Raw genomic sequence first — 22,937 nt, 5'->3', positions numbered from 1 at the left:
GCCCCTGGTTATGGAATTGGTAACAGTATTATCACATACTACTGCATTCTGACAGCTGTACACATCAGTAGATGCACCTTGTCATAGAAATCTTAGGGTAAAGACATGTCGAAGATGTCTCGCAGTCGAGGTTTAAGTAGTGGTCGCTATCTCGATGTCTAGGTCGCGATGGATAAAGGGTGCACATAGCGAAGAGGTCTCGTTCTCACTTAAGGTTATCAGTTTGAGGAGAAATTGCTGCGACGCGTGTGGTGATATTTTTCGTGTTGATTTTAAAAGTCTTCAATAACCTATGATATTGTTTCACATAACAAAAATCACTGCGAAACCACATTTTGAAATTGAAACGACCAAACATTTTACTAACAGGTATGGACACGAGACGAAGCATGAGAAATGCAAAAGTCTCGTTTCGTGTTTTGCAAAAATAGTCGAGTCTTACCTCGTGTCTATCTCTATTAATAAATCAAAAACTTTAACCTTTTATTCAGTTTTCCTTGAAAAAGTGCCCTCTTTCAGTACCATAGCGAGAAAATAATTTTCCAATAAAATCAAAAACAGATATGGCTCCAGGTTTCAGGATGGAGAGGGTATTAACTTTACCAAGTGAAATTTCGTCACTACAATTCCATTATTCAACATTGCCACCCTGTTGATACGTGCCTATCTTTACAGTTATTTATTTACCTTGTTCCAACAGTAAAGAAGTTATAAGAAATTCTTTTTATTAATCTCGAGATTCGGGGGAGGGAAGTTGAAGTTTTTAAGCATAGATATGATTGACACTAGCTTCTATTTTCTTCAGAAATTCCGGAATTTGAGGGCTTCAGCCCGGAAGTCGCTTTCCCGTATATTATATATTATATACTATCTTATGTAATAATAAACTACACTAAAGTTCTCAACTATATATGAATAGAGTATCTCACATTCCTATTTGTGTTGCTATTTTCTTCCTTCTCTATTTGAAATGCGCCTATTATGATGATGTTTCTATCTTTTATGACATATTGCTGGAACATTCCTCAATAGTTCTGTTAATATGTCTTTCATAATCAAATTTAATAGTGCAGCAAAACCTCTGGAGCATAGACACACACAATCCTTTCCAAACGAAATTCTGAGCAAATGAAGATTTTATTCCGTCTAGCGTTTCGAGACCTAGGGAGAACCAATGAGAACATGAGCCACAGCGGTGCTTCAACTGAACATCGATGTAAAAACAAACGGTTCGGTTGTTTATCATCGCCACCACTAAGTCACCGTCGCGGTCGACCTCTGGGTCGCGATGTAGCGTATATCTCCGGAATGCGTTTACCTATTTGAATCGATATGTTTGTGCAGTCATGGAGGCAGCAACCATAACCTAAACCTCGACCTCGACCGCGAAGTATCTTCGGTATGTCTTCACCCTTACAGTTGGCTCTGATAATAGGTATGTAGTCTTTTTGCATGGTAGGTCTATTGGACCAGACACAATAGAATTTCCTTACTTACACTTAATACAAACAGCTTCTAGGTTGCAATTTCGTGGCCACTGGTGAAATCTTGTTTAAACTTTCGTGTCACAATTACCAGGTGTAATTCATTTTGTTATTAAATTATTAATCAGAGTTCAATCAATATTGACTGGTTCTCATACATAGTTTGACTTAATTTTATAGAATCAAAGCAAATACCAGTGCTAAGTTTAAAAAATTGGCATCCTATCTTTTCAATGTTGATTACATTAAACATTTGGAGATAGTATAAATTCTTCATATTGCATGTTTTTTTTTTCTGAAGAAAGCTTTACACACATTTATAAAATATTGTACGTATTTCGTATTTATGTTTTTTACATACTTACCAGCTATGACGCTGTAGGAAGCTAATATATGCATCATACTTTGAGCAAAAACTGTCATAATCATTCCTGCAGAAAATAGAACCCCACCAATAATAGCAACTTTTCTGTAGGATAAACTTCGAAGCAAGTAATTTGTAGCTAAACCTGCAAGGAAAAGTTATAAATAATTTTTGTATTGAATGTATTTTTACTATTGAAGTGCACATTTAAAGTACAAAACACAAGTACAAAAAACATGTCATTCTACCTAGGTATATATTCAAGTAAGTGTACCTGGTGCCTTATAGTATCTAATAAAAATAGGGTCTTGCAAGAAGAATAGGGATTACGGGGGTCATAAATGAACAGTAAATTGCAGTTAGAAACAGTTGCAATAACTTTTACTAGGTTTACTTGCATTTCAGTAGAAGTATATTTCATCACTATAGGTATTTTTCATTATTAATCTATAGCTTTGTTAGTAAAGACGGAAATTTAACCCTTTTAAATTTTATGGGAACTATAGTTCCCATGGAGCAGTGCCTTCTTTTTGGGCAAAAAATTGAACCAATAAAGCTTTTTACTTCGGGTTTTTTGTGTTTTCTCAAGCATAGAAGCATTGTAGAACATGTTTCGTGGGGGGTTTTGAATCTCGGGGTCATGACGTCATAACTAAATGACGTTATAAAAGGGAAATATATATATTTTTTGTTACACCTAAGTTCATTATTTTTTGGCGGGCTTACTTTTGCCAGCCAGGGGTGCCCACAAGGGGGGTTATGACGCAAACTGCGTAATTGAAATATTTGGGGGGTTAAAAATCTATATAAATATGTTTAAGGGGGTGTAAAAATTAATCGAAAAGATTTTTTTCATGGAAGAACACCTCTGGATAGACAATTGCGGGGGGGTGCGTCATGGACATAAGGGGGGGGGCACCACTGCTTTTGCAGCTAGAAGATTGAAAATGTGTACAAATATTCAGTATATACATAGTATTTATCATATTTTTCAGCTCTGTACCTTAGCATGGGCGGAGTCCAGAGGGGCGACTGGGAAATTTTCATTTTCCCTCAAATTTCCCGCCTCTGGTACATGATGAGAAAATTTAAAAAATACGCTGTGAAAGAGTGTCCAATTCTGAAGAGAACAAGCTGTGAACCATGGTTATAGGTTAATTAGAAACGTCTCAGGATTTTTTTTTAATCTGAGACCCTATATAAGCAGACATTTGCAATATACTGGGAATATGCGTAGGACATCGGTAAATATTTTTCCCGCTCTTATTTCTCAAGATAATCACCTGGAATTTTGTACACGCAGTCAGCATACCAATTGCTATTTCCTGGATTTTTCTGATGTCTGGGGTAACACAGGGGCGGCTCCAGAGGGAAAAACTGGGGGAAGAGATTTATCTTCTAAAAATTCCCTTTCTTCCCGATTTTCTCGCTTTACATACGTGATGGAGACACATTAGTGGTACTGGCTGAAAGTTTGTTAATTTCTGAAACGAACGAGATACGAACGAAGGTCCTATGTTAATTTGGGACGTCTCAGAGAATTTTTATATTGCATCCGGGTCATTTAAGGTAAAATAGTCCATTGTGGGGAAATGTTTAAAAATTTTTCCCTCCCTTACTTTTCAAGATAGGAGCCTGGAATTTTGTACACGCAGTCAGCATGCCAGTTGATATTTTCTGAATTTTTCTGATGTCTACGTTAACACAGGGGCGGCTCCAAAGGGTGGAAAGTGGGAAAGGATTTTTCTTGTAAAAAATTCCCTTCCTTCCCGATTTTCTCGCTTCATATACACGATGGAGAGATGTGAGTAGTACCGTCTGAAAGGTTGTTGTATTCTGAAAAGAACGAGCTATGAACTATGATTCTAGGTTAATTAGGCACGTCTCAGAAAATTTTTACATTTCATCCGGGTCATTTAAGGTAAAATTGTCCACTGTGGGGAAATTTTTAAAAACCTTTTCCTCCCTTACTTTTCAAGATAGGAGCCTGGAATTTTGTACACGCTGTGACCATACCCGTTGCTATTTCCTGATTTTTTTCTGATGTCTACGTTAACACAGGGGCGGCTCCAAAGGGTGGAAAGTGGGAAAGGCTTTTTCTTGTAAAAAATTCCCTTCCTTCCCGATTTTCTCGCTTCATATACACGATGGAGAGATGTGAGTAGTACCGTCTGAAAGGTTGTTGTATTCTGAAAAGAACGAGCTATGAACTATGATTCTAGGTTAATTAGGCACGTCTCAGAAAATTTTTACATTTCATCCGGGTCATTTAAGGTAAAATTGTCCACTGTGGGGAAATTTTTAAAAACCTTTTCCTCCCTTACTTTTCAAGATAGGAGCCTGGAATTTTGTACACGCTGTGACCATACCCGTTGCTATTTCCTGACTTTTTTCTGATGTCTACGTAAACACAGGGGCGGCTCCAGAGGGCCACAAAATTTAAAAAGAGAGATTTCTTAAAGAGAAAGTGAGGGATTTCTGCAAATTTTCCCCTCAGGTGCATCATAGGGACACATAAATAGTACTTTTCGAAAGGCAGGGGAAAAAGTTGAGTCCTGTGGGTAGACCCATGTGGGGTCCAGAGGGCCCCAAACATCTTTTTTTAAAAAAAAATCCAAAAAATCCGATTTTCCCTCAAACATTTCTCCTCCAGTACATCATAGGGACATGTAAGTGGTACTGTTTGAAAGGCTGTTCCCTTCTGAAAACAACGAGCTATGAACCACGATCCTAGGGTAAATAGGAATGATACTGTCGCTGCTTATCTGAGACTCAAGTAAAATGCCAAAAAAGGCCAGAATTTAAAAGGGTTAAGGATTAGTTTCTAGGGATAAAACAATAATAATAAGTTGAAAAACATACTCAAGTAACAGGCAACCAATACTTATTTTACACACTAGAAAGTACTAAACGTTCTCGTCCCCAACGTTCTCGTCATGTCATGCTGCAGTTATTACGTAAACATTTATTTACGAAATATGAACAAAATTACAATGATCCTTTTCGGAGAACTTTGTATCGAAGAAAACTTACCCCAACAGCAGATTCATGCCATGTTGTAGGGTTGTTACACACATAATTATTTATGAAATAATAATAATAAAAAAAAAACATTAACTGAACAGTTTTTGAAACAAAAAAGTGCTTGGAGAGGATCGCCTGCCAAAGATAAACTATTGTCCGTTCACTCTAGGATGGAAAATTGTTTACAAACAACAAAGTGCGAGCGTCAAAACCTTGCCTCTCTCCCCTACATGGTTAATTCATGGTTGCCAGGCACATGAATCGCCGAACCGAATGTACCTACTTCTGCACAGTCATGGACCAAGTGCTATTACTACATAAATTGCTGCTTTTGAAATGACTGAGATACTAACGTTATGACAAATCGAGTTAGTTATTATGTAATACAATCTTATATATAATGCACACTCAATTTTGTACAAGTGTTCCTGTTCGAAAGTGTGCGAAAACCTTGTACGCCTGGCAATATTGGAAGATTGTAGTTTGTGTTGTAAACAATAAACAGAGGGACCAAGGATTGGGAATTTCGATGCGAGTATAGGTGGAAATATTCTCGCCACATATTACATGTTAGTGAAGGTTTGCAATGTTGCAAACTGCTAAGTCTAGAATTTCATACTTATTGAACGAGCTTTGAGAAGGATAGTATGCTGCAATAATTATAAATACTAACAACCATAGACTTAAAGTATTAGGAAATAAAGCATGCTGCTGTAAGAAGAATATAATCACATTGAATGACGTGTTCAAAGTACAGTATAAAGCGAATTTTAAGATGTGAACATTTTAAAGCTGTACACATTTGCCCTGTTTGGGTGCCCTTACCAGACACTGTGCAACACAAAAAGAGGCATTAAAATAGGTAGATCGAGCGTGGGCATGAACCCGACTCTGGCCGGTATTCCATATTAAGGTTTCCCTCAGTCCCACTCGCTAATTGCCTAGATGGTAGCTTCTGTAAGGCAGGGGCGGATCCAGGATGGACTTCTGGGGGGGGTGAGTTTTAAGAGCTCCAAACTATGGGATGGGTTTTATTTAAATATATAAAATAAGAAAGTTTCCTTTCCTGCGAAGGGCAATCGCCACGATCGCCCCCTGGATCCGCCGCTGCTGTAAGGCCAGAATTGGGCCAAACACTGAGGCCCCAGAATTGGCGGGAAATATATTCCTTCAGAATATTATGTTGCCAACACTTCCACAAATATTATGGTGGTGGGTTCCGATATCCCTTTTTCGTTTATATGTGCTTAAATTCATTATGAAGTAAATGTAGGAGTGTTTCTTTCATTCTCTTTCTTTCTTTCTTCTAATCTTTCCCATCCTCGCTCTCCTTTCCCCACCTTCTTAAAATTTGAATACTATCCTCCTGTAAAATTGTTTCTCTCCACGGCCCAAGGTTTAAAGAGACCAACCTGATATAGTTAACTATTAGCAGAACTGTAGCAATAAATTCACATTAGAGACAGCGCCGTAACTTAGATTTTTTTCTGGGGGGCAAGCATTAATACGTGTATTTGGGCCTCCTAGAAAAAGTTGTTTTTCTCATTCTTGGGTTCCCTCTTTCTATCTTTCTCTTACTATTTATGCCCCCCGGAGCCTGTGGGCCCTCCCTCACTGCAAGGTCTGCGGGGTCGTTACTTACACCCCTGGGCCCGTTCCATACATGACAAATTAATTAAGGGAACAATATTGACAAATCTCAAAGCCACACGAATAAATGTTATTTCTAGGGCCCCTAATAATAGGCGTTTCTTACTGAAGTGGGCCCACGACTCACTTTTGTTTTATTTACCTTTTGTGCGCTGTTGATGTAATGTAGTGGAACTGTTTGATGCTTCATTTATAATTTCATGTTCGTATTGTATATGGATTAAGAAAATTTTGTCTCCAAATGGGCCCCTTCAAACGGCGGGGAACCTCCCTGGGGGGGCAGTTGCCCCTCCCCTTCCCCACACAAGTTACGGTCCTGATTAGAGAAGAAGTAAACTCTTTCGGAATTTACGCAACTTGCAAATACCAAACCCTACTAGTGCAAAATTGATGAGTTAGTGCTACTGTTACCACTGCTATAAGGGAAAAGTAGGGGAAGGACTGCTAAGATTCGCTGGCCAGGTTTTATGTCAAAACACAGCGCCAAGCTACAGTAAACGGACAATATCTCTGGTAGTTTTTTTTTTCATGAAAATTGACACCACACTATAGGGTTATTAACAAAATATTTGTTGATTAAAGTTGCATGAGTCAAATCGTCATTGGGATAACCAAAAGATGCATCTCAAAATTGCATTTCGATTTAACACTGGTACCTTGTATGATTATGTGAGATCTATCTATCGGTGAAAGAATTGTGAGCAACGAAGGCTTCATTCCTGAGATACTAACTTGGTAAGTTGGCGGATCTCGAAGCGATAGCAGATTTGGCACATCACCAAAAGGTGTAAGTTGAGATAATGAAAGTAATGAAATGAGACAATGAAACTTGAGATACGCCTAATGGTTATTCGAATGACGATATTTGAGAAAATTCTTCGAAAAAAAACTAAACTATCCTTTTGAGACATTCTTTAATGCAAAATAATTTTTACAGCATTATAAGATTATTAATTAAATATTTATTATGAAACTAGCAGCGTTCACCCCGCTTCGCTGGGGTCACCCCGGAACGCAATAAACCTTGTTAATTAGATAATTTTTACTTTTTCGCTTTCAAGTGATATGATAAAAACCATAGTAGATTGCAGTAAATGTTAACATTATATCGCCTGTCATTTATGTTAACCCGCCCCGCTTCGCTGCGGTCACCCCAACCCGCCCCGCTTCGCTGCGGTCATCCCGGAACGCAATAAACTTTGTTACTTAGATAATTTTTACTTTTTCGCTTTCAAGTGATTTATAGCGCCTGTCAGTTATGTTAACCCGCCGAGTCACAGGGTCATGCGGGTTGCATATAAATACGTTTATTTTTATACCTATGATGAACTAATAACAAAGGATTTGTACGTATGGACACCTGAATGGTCAATTATCTCAAGACACTGGTAATTGAAAATTAAAGTGATATGATAAAAACCATCTAGGGTCCACATCCTAACAACCCCCCAAAAATGAAAGAAATCGGTTCAGCCGTATTAGCGTGATGAGCGAACAAAGGATTTTTTGTACGTATTGACACCTGATTGGTCAATTATCTCAAGACACTGGTAATTGAAAATTAAAGTGATATGATAAAAACCATCTAGGGTCCAAATCCTAACAACCCCCCAAAAATGAAAGAAATCGGTTCAGCCGTATTAGCGTGATGAGCGGACAAAGGATTTTGTGCGTTCTCTTTTATATATATAGATAACAACAAAATCAGCTCTACAGTTTTTGACAGAATATTCCGATAAAAACTCACCGCAAGAGTAAACTAACCCGTGGACCTTTTCTTGCAAATGGAACCTTTTAATGAAACATTTATTTATGAAATATAAATACATTTTTCTGAACCGGTTTTGAGAAAACTGTCCAAGAGGAACTCACCTTCTAGAATAAACTAACTTTGTAGACTTTTTCACGGCTAATGAATTATTTCATATCATAAGGTTGCTAATGAAAGTTCATTTGTGAAATATAAACAAAATTACTTCAGTTGATTGTGAGAAACTCGTCCGAAAGGATCTCACCTCAAGAGTAAACTATCATCTGTGAATTTTGTAAATGAAAAATGACATTGTAGGTTTGTCAATTGATTTTTAAAAAGAAATATGAAGAAAACTGCCGGAATCATTTTTGAGAAAATTGTCCGTTGAAGACTAACCTACACGACTAAGCTACCCCTTCTGGATTTTTTTTTAGAGAAACAACAGTTACTATATAATAAGGTTTGTAATGAAATATTGATGATGAAAGCTAAACAAAATTGTCAGAGATGTTTTCGAGAAAATCACATTTTTTTATTTTATTTTCTCCCTTTAGTAAATTACGGCTAGAAAGCAAATTTCGAAAAAAAAAAAAAGCGCAAATCTTTCGAGTAGAAAGCAAATTTGAAAATTACCGATGGAGAATCTTATACAATTCTTTAGTTTAAAATTTGATCTATATGTTCTCAACAATATGGTCTCTACACGTGTCTAAATCATGACAAATACAGGAACAGAAATCAAAATAGTACTTTTTCCATACATAGAAGCTATGAAAAGTGGAATTCGTTGAAATCTCGAACTAAATTTCTTGTTCGTGATCATCATACTTCCTATCCTAGCGTCACTTGAAAGTAAAAAGCAACAGTTTCAAAATGTATAGATGATAATCGTAAGATAAACGCAAATTGGAGGAAATCCTATTCATCGAACCTACTTTACTTAAATTATTTAGTGAACAGGAACTGAGAGAAATTAGTGCTTTAGAAAGTAGTGATTTATACGAGGCACATGTAAAAAGAAACTAATTTTTTTTACGCGAGGTTGGCGCCATAGTATTTTGTGCTTGCAACAGAGATAGAGTCATCCGAGTAGAGTTGCATATGTGCAAAAAATGCTGAAGTAATGCAAAATTACGCCAAATATGGAGTGAGACTTGTCATACGATTTCTGAACGCCAAAGGACAATTTACGAATTTGTGTGCAATTTACGAATCGGCAATAATGAATGATGGCAAGATCAGGCAATGGTGCAGAGTATTTCAGGAAGGGCGTTCGAATGTTAATGATAGCCTGGTGTACAGACGGACTATCTAGTAGAAAGCATTAATGAGAAATGCGATCCTTAAAGAGAAAGTGTAATCGCCGGTTTACAATAACTGAACTCGCCAAAGTGTTTCCAGAAGTATATGCTAAAATAATGCATCGAATTGTGACTGCCAAGCTGGGTTATCGGCAACTATGTGCAAGAACCAAAAATGCTGACAGACGCTCACAAAGAGCAAAAAATTACAACTACGCGTGGTTTTTGGCCCTTTAGGGGAGGATGGAGATGACCTTTCTTTTCACATAGTGATCGGGGATGAAATCTGTATATCATACATCAGTGGACAACAATCGAGGTACCAGTCAATTCAATGGGGGCACTCTGGTTTTCCTACAGCGAAGAAATCCAAAGACCATCATTGCACAAAATCATGGACTGTTTTTAAGAACCAAAAGGCTGTGATTGTTGTGGAATTCTTGGAACCAGTACAAACAATTACAGCAGATGTGTATTGCCAAACACTGAGTAATCTGCGATGTGCCATGCAAAATTAGCAGAGAGGAATGCTACGCTCTGGAATTCCTTTCGGCCAAGACAACTTGCACCCAAACACAGCTCCCCGTAGTACTGAAACAATTAAAAGATTTCGATAATAACTATTCAATTATCCTCCTTACAGCCGCAACCTTGCCCCCAGCGATTTCTATCTTTATCTTCACCTGATAAAGTAGCTTTGCATCGAAGCGTTTCAACGACAGTGAAGTGCTCAAGAATTCTGTTCTGGACTGGCTGCACTCTTAGACAGCAGATCTTTACACAAACGATATACGGAATTTTGTGCCATGCTTCCAGAAATGTCTGGAGGTTAATGGTGACTACGTCGAAAAATAACCAAGTTTTTTCCGGATATTTGTGATTGATTTACAGATGGAAACTTGTAAATCAATGACAATAATTTTTTCCTATAATTTTCATGCTTTAAAGAAAAATTAATATCGGCCCTTTTATTGACACGCATCTCTTAATCTATGGAAAGAAGTAACCGTTTTATTTTCTCTTTGCAAAGTCAATAAGATCTCTTATAGGGTTCCAAAAATAACTATTCTAAATAAAAGAACTAAAAAAAGAACATGTTAGAAATTATTTCCGCCATTATTTAAATATGAAATTTCTTTTAAAAAATGCAAATACATGCAGCGATAGTAAATATACTCGTAAAGAAATACTTAAAGCGAGATTTTGTTCAATCCTAACGAAGTTTTGACCCGCTAAGGTTCTGGGCGGCGAGATGTTGGCGCAGTGAGAAATTCGCCGTGGAAGTTTTGTACTGAGACTTCCTTATACGTCAATAACTTACTAATTGCCGGTGAAGTTAAAATTAACTGGTTTAATTTATTTCAAAGTGTTCACTGCCATAAACTACTTTACAGAGGTTGTTCAGCCTGCGTTTGGCCAATTTCGTTCCTTCCCCCTCCCGGGCAGAATGGACTCACCCGACCTGGCTCGTGGTGTCCTGCAGTGTTGTGCACCGGCTTCCTGGGAACGGAGTTGTTTTTTCGCGCGAACGACAATAATGCACAAAACAGGATCATTGTTGAGAGTGTTGTGTTAAATTTGTTTCCAAGTGTGTGGGTTTCCTCTCTATGACCAAAATGCTGCCCAAACTAAGCCGTCTTTGGGAACACTATGTTGCGGCTCTTTATAACGCCCGCTTTAGTGTTTCTGTCATTAAAAAACAGTGCAAGAAGAATGGTTGCAACATCAGTTTACGTGGAATAAAAAATGTTATTAAAAAGTACAAGGGCAAAGAAGCTCCACCATTTGGATCACCAACCAATTTGCCTAGGGAGCGGGAATGCAGCAAGGCCACCTCAACCACAGGCCTGTATCCACGGGGGGCTAGGGGGCCGGGCCCCCCTAAACTTTGGCTGGCCCCCTAAAAGTTTCACGGTAGGCTTGCAAATGAACTATAATATGGTGATGAAGTATAATATGTTGGGTCGGCCCCCCCCTAAATTTTTGGGCTGGCTACGGGCCTGCTCCACCATGCAGAGGAAACTTCGCAAAATGGCAATGCAAGAAAATCTGCCGACATAAAGGTGTATGGCTAATCGTCTTGACGTGTCTTTGGGGACTGTGAGCCGGACCTTACACCATCAATTCAAGCTGAAAAAAACGGCATGTGACAACTGTGGAAGGACTTTTGAAAGCTGTGCAAAAAGAATGGGACAATATTCCCCTCCCAGTTCTTCAGAGAAGCCTATCACAGTGGAAATTACGCTGTCGGGTTATTGTTAGAAACCAAGGGAAACACATCGAGCACTTACGGATCTGGCGCCATGGATTCTTATAAATTTTTAGGTAAGTCGAAATTGGCCAAATGCAGACTGAACAGCCTCTTTATTCCTTATTTTGAGGTCTGAATTTCTTTAATCAACTATTAAATAATAGAAGCAAATTTCTCTTAATTCTTATAGTGGTACGTAGAAAAGACATGTTTATACTAAAAATGATGTTGCAAAAGATCATTATTTTGTTGGACGTTGTTTTACTTTAATTTATTTTGTGTCAAATATATTAATTAGTAGATACGATAATCTTTCTATGAAAAAAAAATTACAACATACATGATTCAATTCAAAATAGTATTTTTAGTTGGTTAAAAATGAAGAAACATTTGTGATTGTCTCGCGTGGCTTTTGTAGGATATATCATGGCTTGATTGCAGTTTTATCATAGCAATGTTTGTAAAGGATTGTGTAAGACGCAAAATAATATAAACTTAAATTTTATGTCCAATAAAATTATCTTATTTACTTCTCTAACTGAATATTATAAGTTAAAATTAGCGTAACTGCATGTTGCAACTGTTATCACTTGACGATTCATCTTAAATATATCGACTTGCTACAGTATTGATGGAATATGCATGTTTACCTGTAAAATTTATGGCTGTTGTTAGGGTGTTGATTACTAATGTGGCTCCAGTAGTATGCTGACCTAGTTTCTCCAGAATATCTTCAAAAAGAAGGCCGAAGGACCCATATTGTGTTGTAGTTGTTACCTTGAAACAACAGATAAAGCAGCAGTAGTTGTTTTACATATAAGGAAGCATAATATTTATTCTGATAAATTAACACAGGGATTTGCTTGAGTAGAAGATAATGTTTACCAGAAAGTAGAGTACCTTGAATAGCTATAAGTAATTGGTCTGTGTTACTAGTTACGGATTGCGCCTTTTCTCTAGTTTCAAGGTGAGAAGGTGAATAAAGCTATGTAGTTTTTTAAATTAATGAAAAGAGAAAAGATACTCATTGCAGCATCTATATTGAATAGTTCAATTTCAAGAAGGAAGAACGCCAAATTATAATTGAGGGGGTGAGCGCAACAGTGGTCTAACCCACATTTTTTAAAAATAGAGAAAAATCAAGTTAAAGTTAAACATATGTGTTTTTTGTACAATTTACGAAAAGCAACCACAAGTGGTTGAATGTGTCATACATTGTACATATATATATTGTAAAAAAAAAAAAAAAAAAAAAAAAAACATGTGTTTAAGTTTCACTTGATTTTCCTCCATTTTTAAAAATGTGGGTTAGACCACTGTTGCGCTCACCCTCTCAATTTTGCCCTCTGCTTGGGGTGTTCTTTGATATTACGTGTATGATTATAGTTTCTTTGTGACCTATCCCAAAACATTTTATCAAGTATTACATTACCTGAGTAGTATAGTTAGATTAATGTGCTCCTGAAATTTCAAATAAATTGACGACATGAACTTGTAAGAGGTCAGAAAAATACTTAAGGGAACTTCAGCTTTAAATTCTCATCCTGCATTATCTTCTACAATTATATTGGATCCACTAATTAGAAGATAAAACATCGAATAATTACGGCATAAATAACTTTGTCCAATACTGATTTTTTTTTCGGAAAGTAATAGGTGTTTCTGAATGTCTTTTTTCTTCTGAATTCGAAACTGATGTTCGTTTTCCTGTATCGGGACAGCTTTTGTAAACAAAACAAACAAATTAAAAAACTAACTTGAAAAAAAAAATTAAAAATTCCTGATTACAATGATGCTAATCATAATTATTCATATACTTCAGTACATTAAATACAAACGTTCATTAACATAAAATAAATTACTCTTCCTGTTCCCCCTTCCCTGGTCACAGACGACGGGTTGATAAACTTTTGCAGGAAAGAAGGAAAAGTGACATTAGTTTTTTAAAAAACCAATTATATTACGCGGCGATTTAAGCATTGATTTTCTGACATCATCAAATAGAATTATCATATTATTTGCAATTCTGTGATCTACAACATAAACCCTCCAACTCTCATTACGTAACACTGAGAATCCTGTGTAGATCAAATTATAATACATAATTAAACTCCACCTATAAAACAAGTAATGCCAGCACATCACTTTCAGACCATAACGAGTACAAATATAACTCTTACAACGAAATACAGAAAATGTGATGAGAAAGAATTTAACGGGGCAAGAAATTTCCGGAAAACAAAGAGAAAGCACATTAAGTACCTACTTAGGAAGAAAATGACATAAACTTCAAGTACAGAAAATGCATTAACACCGTCAGGCAATATATCCAGTGGCGTCTCGTGACATAATTTTTCTGTAGTTCAATATCGCTGGAAAATCTAATTCTAGAATTCTTTCTGTGTTCTAAATAAGAAAAAACTACAAATAATCAATGAAATTAACCATATATATATATATATATATATATATATATTGGACGTACTCTGAAAAATTATTTTTTGAATTTTCCTGTATCTCTTAAAATTGCTTTTTAAGTTATTTTCTTGTTATATATATACTAGCAGCGTTCACCCCGCTTCGCTGCGGTCACCCCGGAACGCAATAAACTTTGTTACTTAGATAATTTTTACTTTTTCGCTTTCAAGTGATATGATAAAAACCATAGAAGATTGCAGTAAATCTTAACATTATATCGCCTGTCATTTATGTTAACCCGCCCCGCTTCGCTGCGGTCATCCCGGAAGTTTTCGCTTTCAAGTGATATGATAAAAACCATAGTAGATTGCAGTAAATGTTAACATTATATCGCCTGTCATTTATGTTAACCCGCCGAGTGACACGGTCATGCGGGTTGCATATAAATACGTTTATTTTTACCTATGATGAACTAACAAAGGATTTGTACGTTATGGACACTTGAATGGTCAATTATCTCAAGACACTGGTAATTAAAAATTAAAGTGATATGATAAAAACCATCTAGGGTCCAAATCCTAATAACCCCCCAAAAATAAAAGAAATTGGTTCAGCCGTATTAGCGTGATGAGGGAACAAAGGATTTGTGCGTTCTCTTTTATATATATATATATATATATATATATATATATATATATATATATATATATATATTTCATACTTCGCCATTTATTTCTGTGTCGTTTTCGGGACCACAGTTTTTCTTATTATTGCTTTCGATTTATTCTCTTAATTTGTAGAATTTATATTTGATTTACATTTTTGATAAAGTTTTGTTATAAGTTTTAATGTGCCTCTTATGTCGTGTATTGACCATATTATGACAGAGGTAAATAACCATTGTGCTGACGTTCCCATTAAAATTTAACCAAAAGTCAGTAAATATAAATCATTTCTTTAGAAACGCAAGGTAATTAGTTTGATTGCAGGGGCCATGGTAGTGGACAATGTCGTGTCCCAGATTTTCTTTCGCCTATAGAGCATGATCATATAGCTATGAACTCACATGTATGGATTGGCAGTGGTGTCGTGGCGCCCGCAGCGCCGCACCGCTGGTGGTGGTGTCTTAGGTCGGTCTCCATACTACGTCAGGCGCAGTGGAACAGCAGTGTTCAGTGGCTGCAGCAGACGGAAGTAGTGTAAGATGGGAGACCTCTCAGATTTTCAAAGAGGGCAAATTGTTGGTGCGCGGTTATGTGGAGTGAGTGTGACGGCAGTGGCCACTGTGTTAGGTGTGTCGCGTGGGACAGTGACGAAGGTGATGACGGCCTACACAACACACGGGAAAACCACATCAGGGAAGCGGAACAGTGAGCGGAAGAAAATCTTGAGTGACAGGTCACGCCGTGTATTAAAGCGCATTGTCACGCAGAACCGTCGTGCCACTGCGGAGCAAGTGACGGAGGAATTCAATCAGCACCTCCACCACCCTGTTTCGACAATCACAGTCCGCCACGAATTACATGACATGAATTTACGGGGTCGTGTTGCACGGGCCAAACCGCTCATCAGGGACCATAACTCTTTCGCACGCCGCAAATGGTGCCGCGACCATGCAACTTGGGCCGTTGAGGACTGGAAACGTGTGATATGGTCGGGTGAGTCATCCTTCACCCTATTCCCAACCACGGGCCGTGTTTATATGTGGAGAACGCCCAAAGAAGCTTATGATCTGCAGTGTCTCCGCCCAACTGTGAAACATGGCGGCGGCTCGGTGATGCTGTGGGCCGCCATATCATGGTTTTCATTGGGTTCTGTGGTCACACTTAGCGGACGAATCACTGGCAACGATTATGTCGCAATTTTAGGAGACCACTTGCATCGTATGGTCCGGATGTTGTTCCCGGACAATGACGCAATCTTCCAGGATGATAATGCACCCATTCACACAGCTGGCGTTGTTGCAGCGTGGTTTGAGGAACATCGGGATGAAGTTCAACACCTCCCCTGGCCCGCCCAATCCCCAGATCTCAACATAATTGAACATCCGTGGTCCGTCTTGGAAACATGACTCCGGCGACGATTTCCACCTCCATCCTCTCTCACAGAACTGGCCGATGCCTTGGACGAGGAATTGTGTAAAATTCCACTTGCTACCATTCACGACCTCTATGCCTCCATCCCACGTTGCATCAAGGCTGTTCTGAAGGCAAAAGGTGGGCCGACACCATATTAATCTGGTAAGTTGCAATTTCGTTCAGGTGTTTCCGTTTTTCTGATCATCTGTATTTTATGTCATTTCCTAAAAGTAGTATGTGTTACGCTACTGCAATTGATAAGAAAACAAAAGTTATAATTATTCAGTAAACAGTTAGATATTAATCAACATCAAGAGTTTTAGGCAAAATATAATGTAAATACTAATTTTTTACTTACTTAAAATAAAAAATTAAAAAGTGCTAATTTCATATATGCTTTTTAAAGAGAATATAAAATCTTTTATATTAAAATGACTACATGGATGATCAGACATAGGAAAAAAATGGAAATTTAACTAGTACGTTTTTCAATGCAATTAACTAATAAACTTCTGCACTTAGACTCTTATACAAATACCGTACTTACAAACATAACACTCATTCCTACAGCCACCATCCAACCCCATCCGCCTTCTGGTGGCTTCAAACTTTTTGTTTCATTATGGTTTCCATAAGAAGGACTGGATGATTGACGAGGAACAATAACTGGCTTTTTCCTTTCCTTCATCTTATCAATCTGGAAAATGATAAAATGTGTTTCTTTTAGAAAAATCTTATTAAACGCATTTTGTACCAAAACACGTTTTTTTTTTTACATATGAGGAAAACGTCTAAAAGCAAATAGAAAATAAAATGGTGCTTAGGTTGATTCCTAATGTAGATTTCCAAAATAAAAGTTAAACTTACGTCTCCATACTTTGTGTAACCAGATTAACGTGAAAATCCTCAATTTTTGCTGTCGTTAGCCATTTTACTGTAATATTTTTTCACAATATTACTGACTGTACAATGTTTACATTGTCATGAAAATTTTATGAAAGAAAATTACAAAAGCAAAAACATAGTATTTGTTTTAGTAGATTTTGTGAGTAACCTTGTATTGTTGTACCAGATATGTTGCGCTTCGACGCTTGAAGATGTTATAAGGTACCCATCAATCCTATGCAATACAACAATAACAATTGGAAATCACTGTAACTATTTAAATTTTGTCATGGGCTCACTTATACTATGAAACGCATTTACCATATACTTTCATGAACTGAACCAAGATTTTGGCCCCGCACATCGGTATCGCCACTCGCTTATTCTTTAAAAAAAATGTGAGGGGTAGCATCAGGATAAGTTCTTATGTGATCAGAATGCTAAATAATAAAACAAAAAACATTAATGTAACGTTATGCCCATATATATAAAATTTAATCCAATTAATCTATTACTTTAATTGTTCCTAGCATAATCGAATTTGTATCACTGTAAGTAATGATAACACTCTTTTAGTTTTTATCTCAAGTACGTTACGTCGCGTCCTCCAGAAGAAAATAGATATGTGGTAATTTTAGCATGTTTTCCATTATTTTTATCCCTTATATATATAATCAATTCACCTTTTTTAAAATATACATAAATCTATACATATAATTAACTTTACTCTCTTCTTTATATATATATATATATATATATATATATATATATATATATATATATATATCATTAACTTTCTTTCTTACTTTGATAAATGAACTTCTACCACATTAATTAAACGATATTCTTGTTAACGATGACGTTATGTACTTGTAATATTTATGGATTATTATTTAGGATTATATTTTGTAGATTTTCACGTGACCTCCTTTCAGCAACTTTCTGATACATTATAAGTAGCATAAAGTAGCAACCAGTAGTATATCCAAGGATCTTATAAAATAGATCTGCCCTTACAACAAAATCTTGAAGCCACACGTCATAGCTTCGCCACCCCTACTCTGTCCACTCCACCCAATAGGATCGCAATGTTTTGAGCCAACAATCATTGCGGAAACGAAAGTAGTCAACCAGACGAACGCGAAAATGAGAATAGCCAATCAGACGTACCGGTGATCGGTTGTTTTTTGGATTCATTCATTTAATAGGATGAAGATACATATGTTCAGATCCTCTATTTTATAAAATCCTTTAGTATATCATATTTATGGATTTCCCCCAACATTGTTTGAGATAATAGAATCCAACAGGTTGACTAAAATTAATTTCAAACATAAAATTTTGAAAAGGCGTATATTACATTTCACTATTTCATAATTTTGAATTTGGCAGACTGATATATAGGAAGGGAAAAGTCTCCCCCAAACAAATTCCTTTTAGCACTTCATGATCGTTTTATTTCCTTTACTTAAAAAATTCACTCCTAATTAAATATTTTACCTGATATTGCTTTTACTGTTTAGAAATCGCATTTAACGGTGAGGAATTTGCTTTATTTTATATTTTCATTTCAGTAACATTCGAAACCTTTAATGTCTGCTTTCACACTGCTTTTTTTATCGATTCGAAAATATTATTATTGTTTATATTTATACAATATAGTGCAGACCAGAATATTTGTCACTATTTTTTGCAAGATCTCATGCGCTAGGTACAGATCAATAAAAGCGGAGCATTACAGATTCCCCCTTCTCTAGAAAAAAGTTATTACTTGATAAAATTTTCCTTCAAATGTAATATATACAAAATTTCCCTTAAATATCATTTTCAAGAACAATTAACCTTCTGTTTCAGGGTTATACTTTATTAACAGATTTTGTTTTTCTTCTTCTGTGCAATTGAACAGTTTTAAATTCCTTAAGTTTTGCGTTCCTGCATTATAATGATCTAAAGTTTATAGTACCGCAAAGTTTTGCAATGATTTTGTATCTTCGTAAGGTCCTACATAATATTTTATATACTTAGCACCTTCATTTTTAACCGCTGAGGATAAAGGATGTACTTTTCATGACCAAGTCTCCTTCTTTAAGAAGAATAGCTCTATGATCCTTGGACATTAATGTTACTTTGGTTTTTGGGAATACTGGGTAATGGGCTGCTAATATTCTCTCAACCAAATCTAATGGATATAATTTAGTTGACCAGTTATACAAAGATTTTAATGAATCTATAGTTGAATAGGATAGGAATAATTCTGCAGGTATTTGCTTGGTGGTTGTGTCTATTGAATAATTTAATAGATCTTGGGTTTCTTTCAACTTCTTACTCCATTGACATTGATATCCTGCACAATACATTCGAACCAATCTATTTAAATCTCTGTCTTCTTTCAATAAGTCAATTTTCTTTTGGATTGTATGGCGACGTTTTAGTATGATTTATCCTATGTTTCGTGCAAAATTTGTTCCATTTAAAAAATATAAATTGTGGTCCTTGATATGTAACAATGACATTAGGATATGGAATTACATGAAAGTATTCCTTTTCAAGAGTTCGTATTATTTCGCAAGTACTAGCATTTCGCAGAGGATAAAAACATACAAATTTAGAATATACATCAATCACAGACAGAATAAAATAATATCCGTAACTATTTGGTAATTTTTCTTCTAGATCCAGGCACAACTTATCGCGTATATTATTAGCAGTTATATGATAATTCTCCAAAAGTATTTTACGGTTTGAATATTTAGTCGCCGCACATTGTAAACAGTTTCTAATGCTGGAATTATGTTAGGTTTAGAGTCCGCCAGTAGAATAATGATCTACAGAATGCTAAACATTTCTTCTGAGCGAAATGTCCTTTTTCATTTATTCGGTGTATCAATATTTTTGCCATTTCTTTCGGTATAACTAACAGCCAAGTACCTCTTTTAACGTTTCTAGCAAACATAACCAAATTATGAAATTTTAAATATGGATAATCTGGATTCTACTCTAATTTCTTTTTTAAAAAAATTTGACAGTACAAATCATTATCTTGACCCTTCTTCTATTCCTTATAATCAAACAACTTGGGATCTTCTTTGAAAATGAAGTATCCATATACTTGAAAAATGTCTTTCGATAAACTACTATTGAAGTCTTTTTGATTAATTGGGGAATTTTCTATCCCGCAGTCTTTGACCCCCATAACAATAGACCGCGACGTTAGTTTCCCGGTGTTGACATCACTGAAGTCATCGGAACCATTACTCCACTTGTGTTAGTTGTTGCAGCATTATTTGAATTTATATTCTCTGAACATTCAGATCCTCCAGATGGCTGGAAATTATAATTACTGCAGTAATAGAGATTTTGGTACCAGGCGGCGGTGGACCATACCTGGAAAAAATCCATGGTCGTCTTTTGAATACATTTTTAAAATTCCATCCTCTTCTACTATTTCCATTTGTTATTGGTGACGCAGTATTATTTTCCAAACTTGGTAACGAATACACACTCGTTGTTTCGGTTTGGACTCCAGAGTCAATTTTCACCCTTCTAGCTAATTTTGCCTGTGGTCTTTGGAATTGCCTACGGGAAAAGATCCTAGAATTCATAATATTAGAGATATTTGTATCATTGTATTCTTGAATTTCCATTATTCTCAACATCAGGTCATCTAAATTTTTATTCGGAGTCCTTCTTAATGTTTTTGCTTCGTGACTGGGGAGGCTATTCAACAACAAGTCTATCAATTCATTTTCATCTGGGTTGCTAGAAATTCTTTGATAAGTTTCGACAAGATTCCACGGAAAATACGATAATGTTGAATACTTACTTCGGTCGTACCGCATTAATTGCAATTGTCGCTTTTGGGCTCTCTCCAGACGTTCTGACAAATATTGCGTCTGAAAATATCTAACGAAATCTTCAAAAGTTTTCACCTTATGCTGAATGCTTCGGAATCAGGCCCCAGCTGTTTTAATTAAACACCTTGAGACTAACACCCGTTTTTTCGGCATTATTAAGTTTAAATAAGGTTATAGTTTGCGTAAATTCATGTAGGAAGGCTTTGGCAGCTCCATTATATTGTCCATCAGACTTTCGAAAATCCCGTAAGTCGGTATACCTAAGTAGATTTCCAGACTCCATCATTAGATTTGTTACTTTTGTGACATCTTCTAAATTTCTTTTTGCAGATTCTTCTCTAACATTAGTTATTACTTCTCAGGATACATCAGAAGTCTTTAAAATTCCTTCATTGTTGACTATATTTCAACACCGAATTGCTAGGCCAAGGCATCCGTATTTCCGTCTCAGAAGTCGCAAAAGCTGATTGTAATGCAGGATGGATGATCGTATTATTTCCAGTCGACATCCCAAATGTAGTGTTCAACACAGATTCTCTATCTTGTTTTCCTTCTCCATTTTAACACAAATTCAATTTCTGAAGGCCTTTCTCTAGGGTCTTCACTCGTCGATCAACTTCTCTTTCCCATTTTAATAGTTTCAAACTGGTACGATCCAATTGGTCACGTTGTTGTTTTTGTTCGGATTCCATTATGGAAAATCTGTGATCGAAGTCATCCTGTTTTGAGGCTGCCATTTCTAATTTAGTTTCAACCTCTTCAAATTTTGATTCTCTTTATATCTTGCACTTCGTTCTCCATTTGTGTCAATTTATTATCTATCCTCTCCTGTAGATCTTTTCTAAAATCAATCATGTCCTTTCCTGCAACTTCGCATCTAAATAGTAAGAAAAATTAGTAAAAGTAATATCTATACTAGCTTCCACCGTAGCTCTAAATTCTTCTCGCAAACTCGAGCAGTTGTTGCAGACGTGTCCCATTGTTTCCTTTGAGGGTCCACTTGCAGTTTCGTCTGTCTTCTTCTTAGAACTTCTGTCAGGTATTTCCCGTTCCTCTCTCTCTAATCTATTTCTTTCATGGCTTTCTGATTTTTGCTTTCTAATTGAGTTCATTTCTTCATCCCTTTTAGTAACTTGTTTTCCATCTTTATCCGAATGACGACTATTTCGTGAACTATTTCTTCTTTTATGTACTTCTCGCGTGTGATTTCTATGTCTTTTCCCTCTTGTTCTTGTAGTTTCCTTAGGAATAGCTTCACTCTCTTCCACGTTCTTTCTCTCCTTTCCACTATCACTCCTAATGGATTTATTGGATTTTTTCGTTCATGGCTATGTATTCTTACTTCTCGATTTTGTGATCACCTCTTCCTTTCCAATTTCGGCACTCATATTGTTCTTATTACACGGACCTGAATCTTCTTTTGACACTTCTCTCTCAGTTATACTGAATGATTTCACTGTGTCAATTTCTTTCTCCTTTCGAGTGCATGCATCGCAAATCCACACAACTGATGGATTAGTCATTTTTTCATATTTTTGTTCATTGATTCCAACACATAAAATGATACCACTGTTTACATTGGTCACATTGTATTATTTTGTTTTTGTTTGCGACTTCCTTATTGTCCCTTTCATTACAGCAGACGCACACTATAGTATCACTACTAGAAATAACAATTGACATCTTCTAATAATAGCTCGGAAGAACCTCATCTTCTCTTTTCAAATCTTCCATCTCTTATCTATTTTCCACAATATTCACAGTTTTCTTCATGTTACCCTCACATTTCCTTTTCTTTCTATATGATAATCACCATCTAACCCTGATGACTGGGATCGCCATTTTACTGAAATATTTGATTTGTATCATGGTTGT

At 36.3% G+C, this 22,937-nt stretch overlaps 1 protein-coding gene across 2 annotated transcripts in view; it reads right to left on the bottom strand.

The window, feature by feature from the left end:
- The window catches only part of LOC145680884 (monocarboxylate transporter 9-like), a 61,619-nt gene extending 44,604 nt beyond the window's left edge, over positions 1 to 17,015 (bottom strand). The window contains exons 1-3 of one of the 2 annotated variants that reach the window (XM_081752033.1): positions 16,871 to 17,015; positions 12,478 to 12,604; positions 1,850 to 1,993 (exon numbers count right to left, since the gene is read on the bottom strand). In XM_081752033.1, the coding sequence (XP_081608159.1) occupies positions 1,850 to 1,993; positions 12,478 to 12,604; positions 16,871 to 17,011 (412 nt within the window). In that variant the 5' untranslated portion in view covers positions 17,012 to 17,015. The remainder of the gene's footprint in view (positions 1 to 1,849; positions 1,994 to 12,477; positions 12,605 to 16,870) is intronic. The other variant, XM_081752034.1, reaches the window with a different exon arrangement.
- Between the last annotated feature and the right edge of the window lie 5,922 nt (positions 17,016 to 22,937).

Source organism: Thermobia domestica, chromosome 3 (assembly GCF_964235325.1).
Source record: "Thermobia domestica chromosome 3, izTheDome1.hap1.1, whole genome shotgun sequence".
Lineage (NCBI taxonomy): Eukaryota > Metazoa > Arthropoda > Insecta > Zygentoma > Lepismatidae > Thermobia > Thermobia domestica.
The sequence above is the reverse complement of the archived record's forward strand: the minus strand, read 5'-3'. Positions and strand labels throughout refer to the sequence as shown.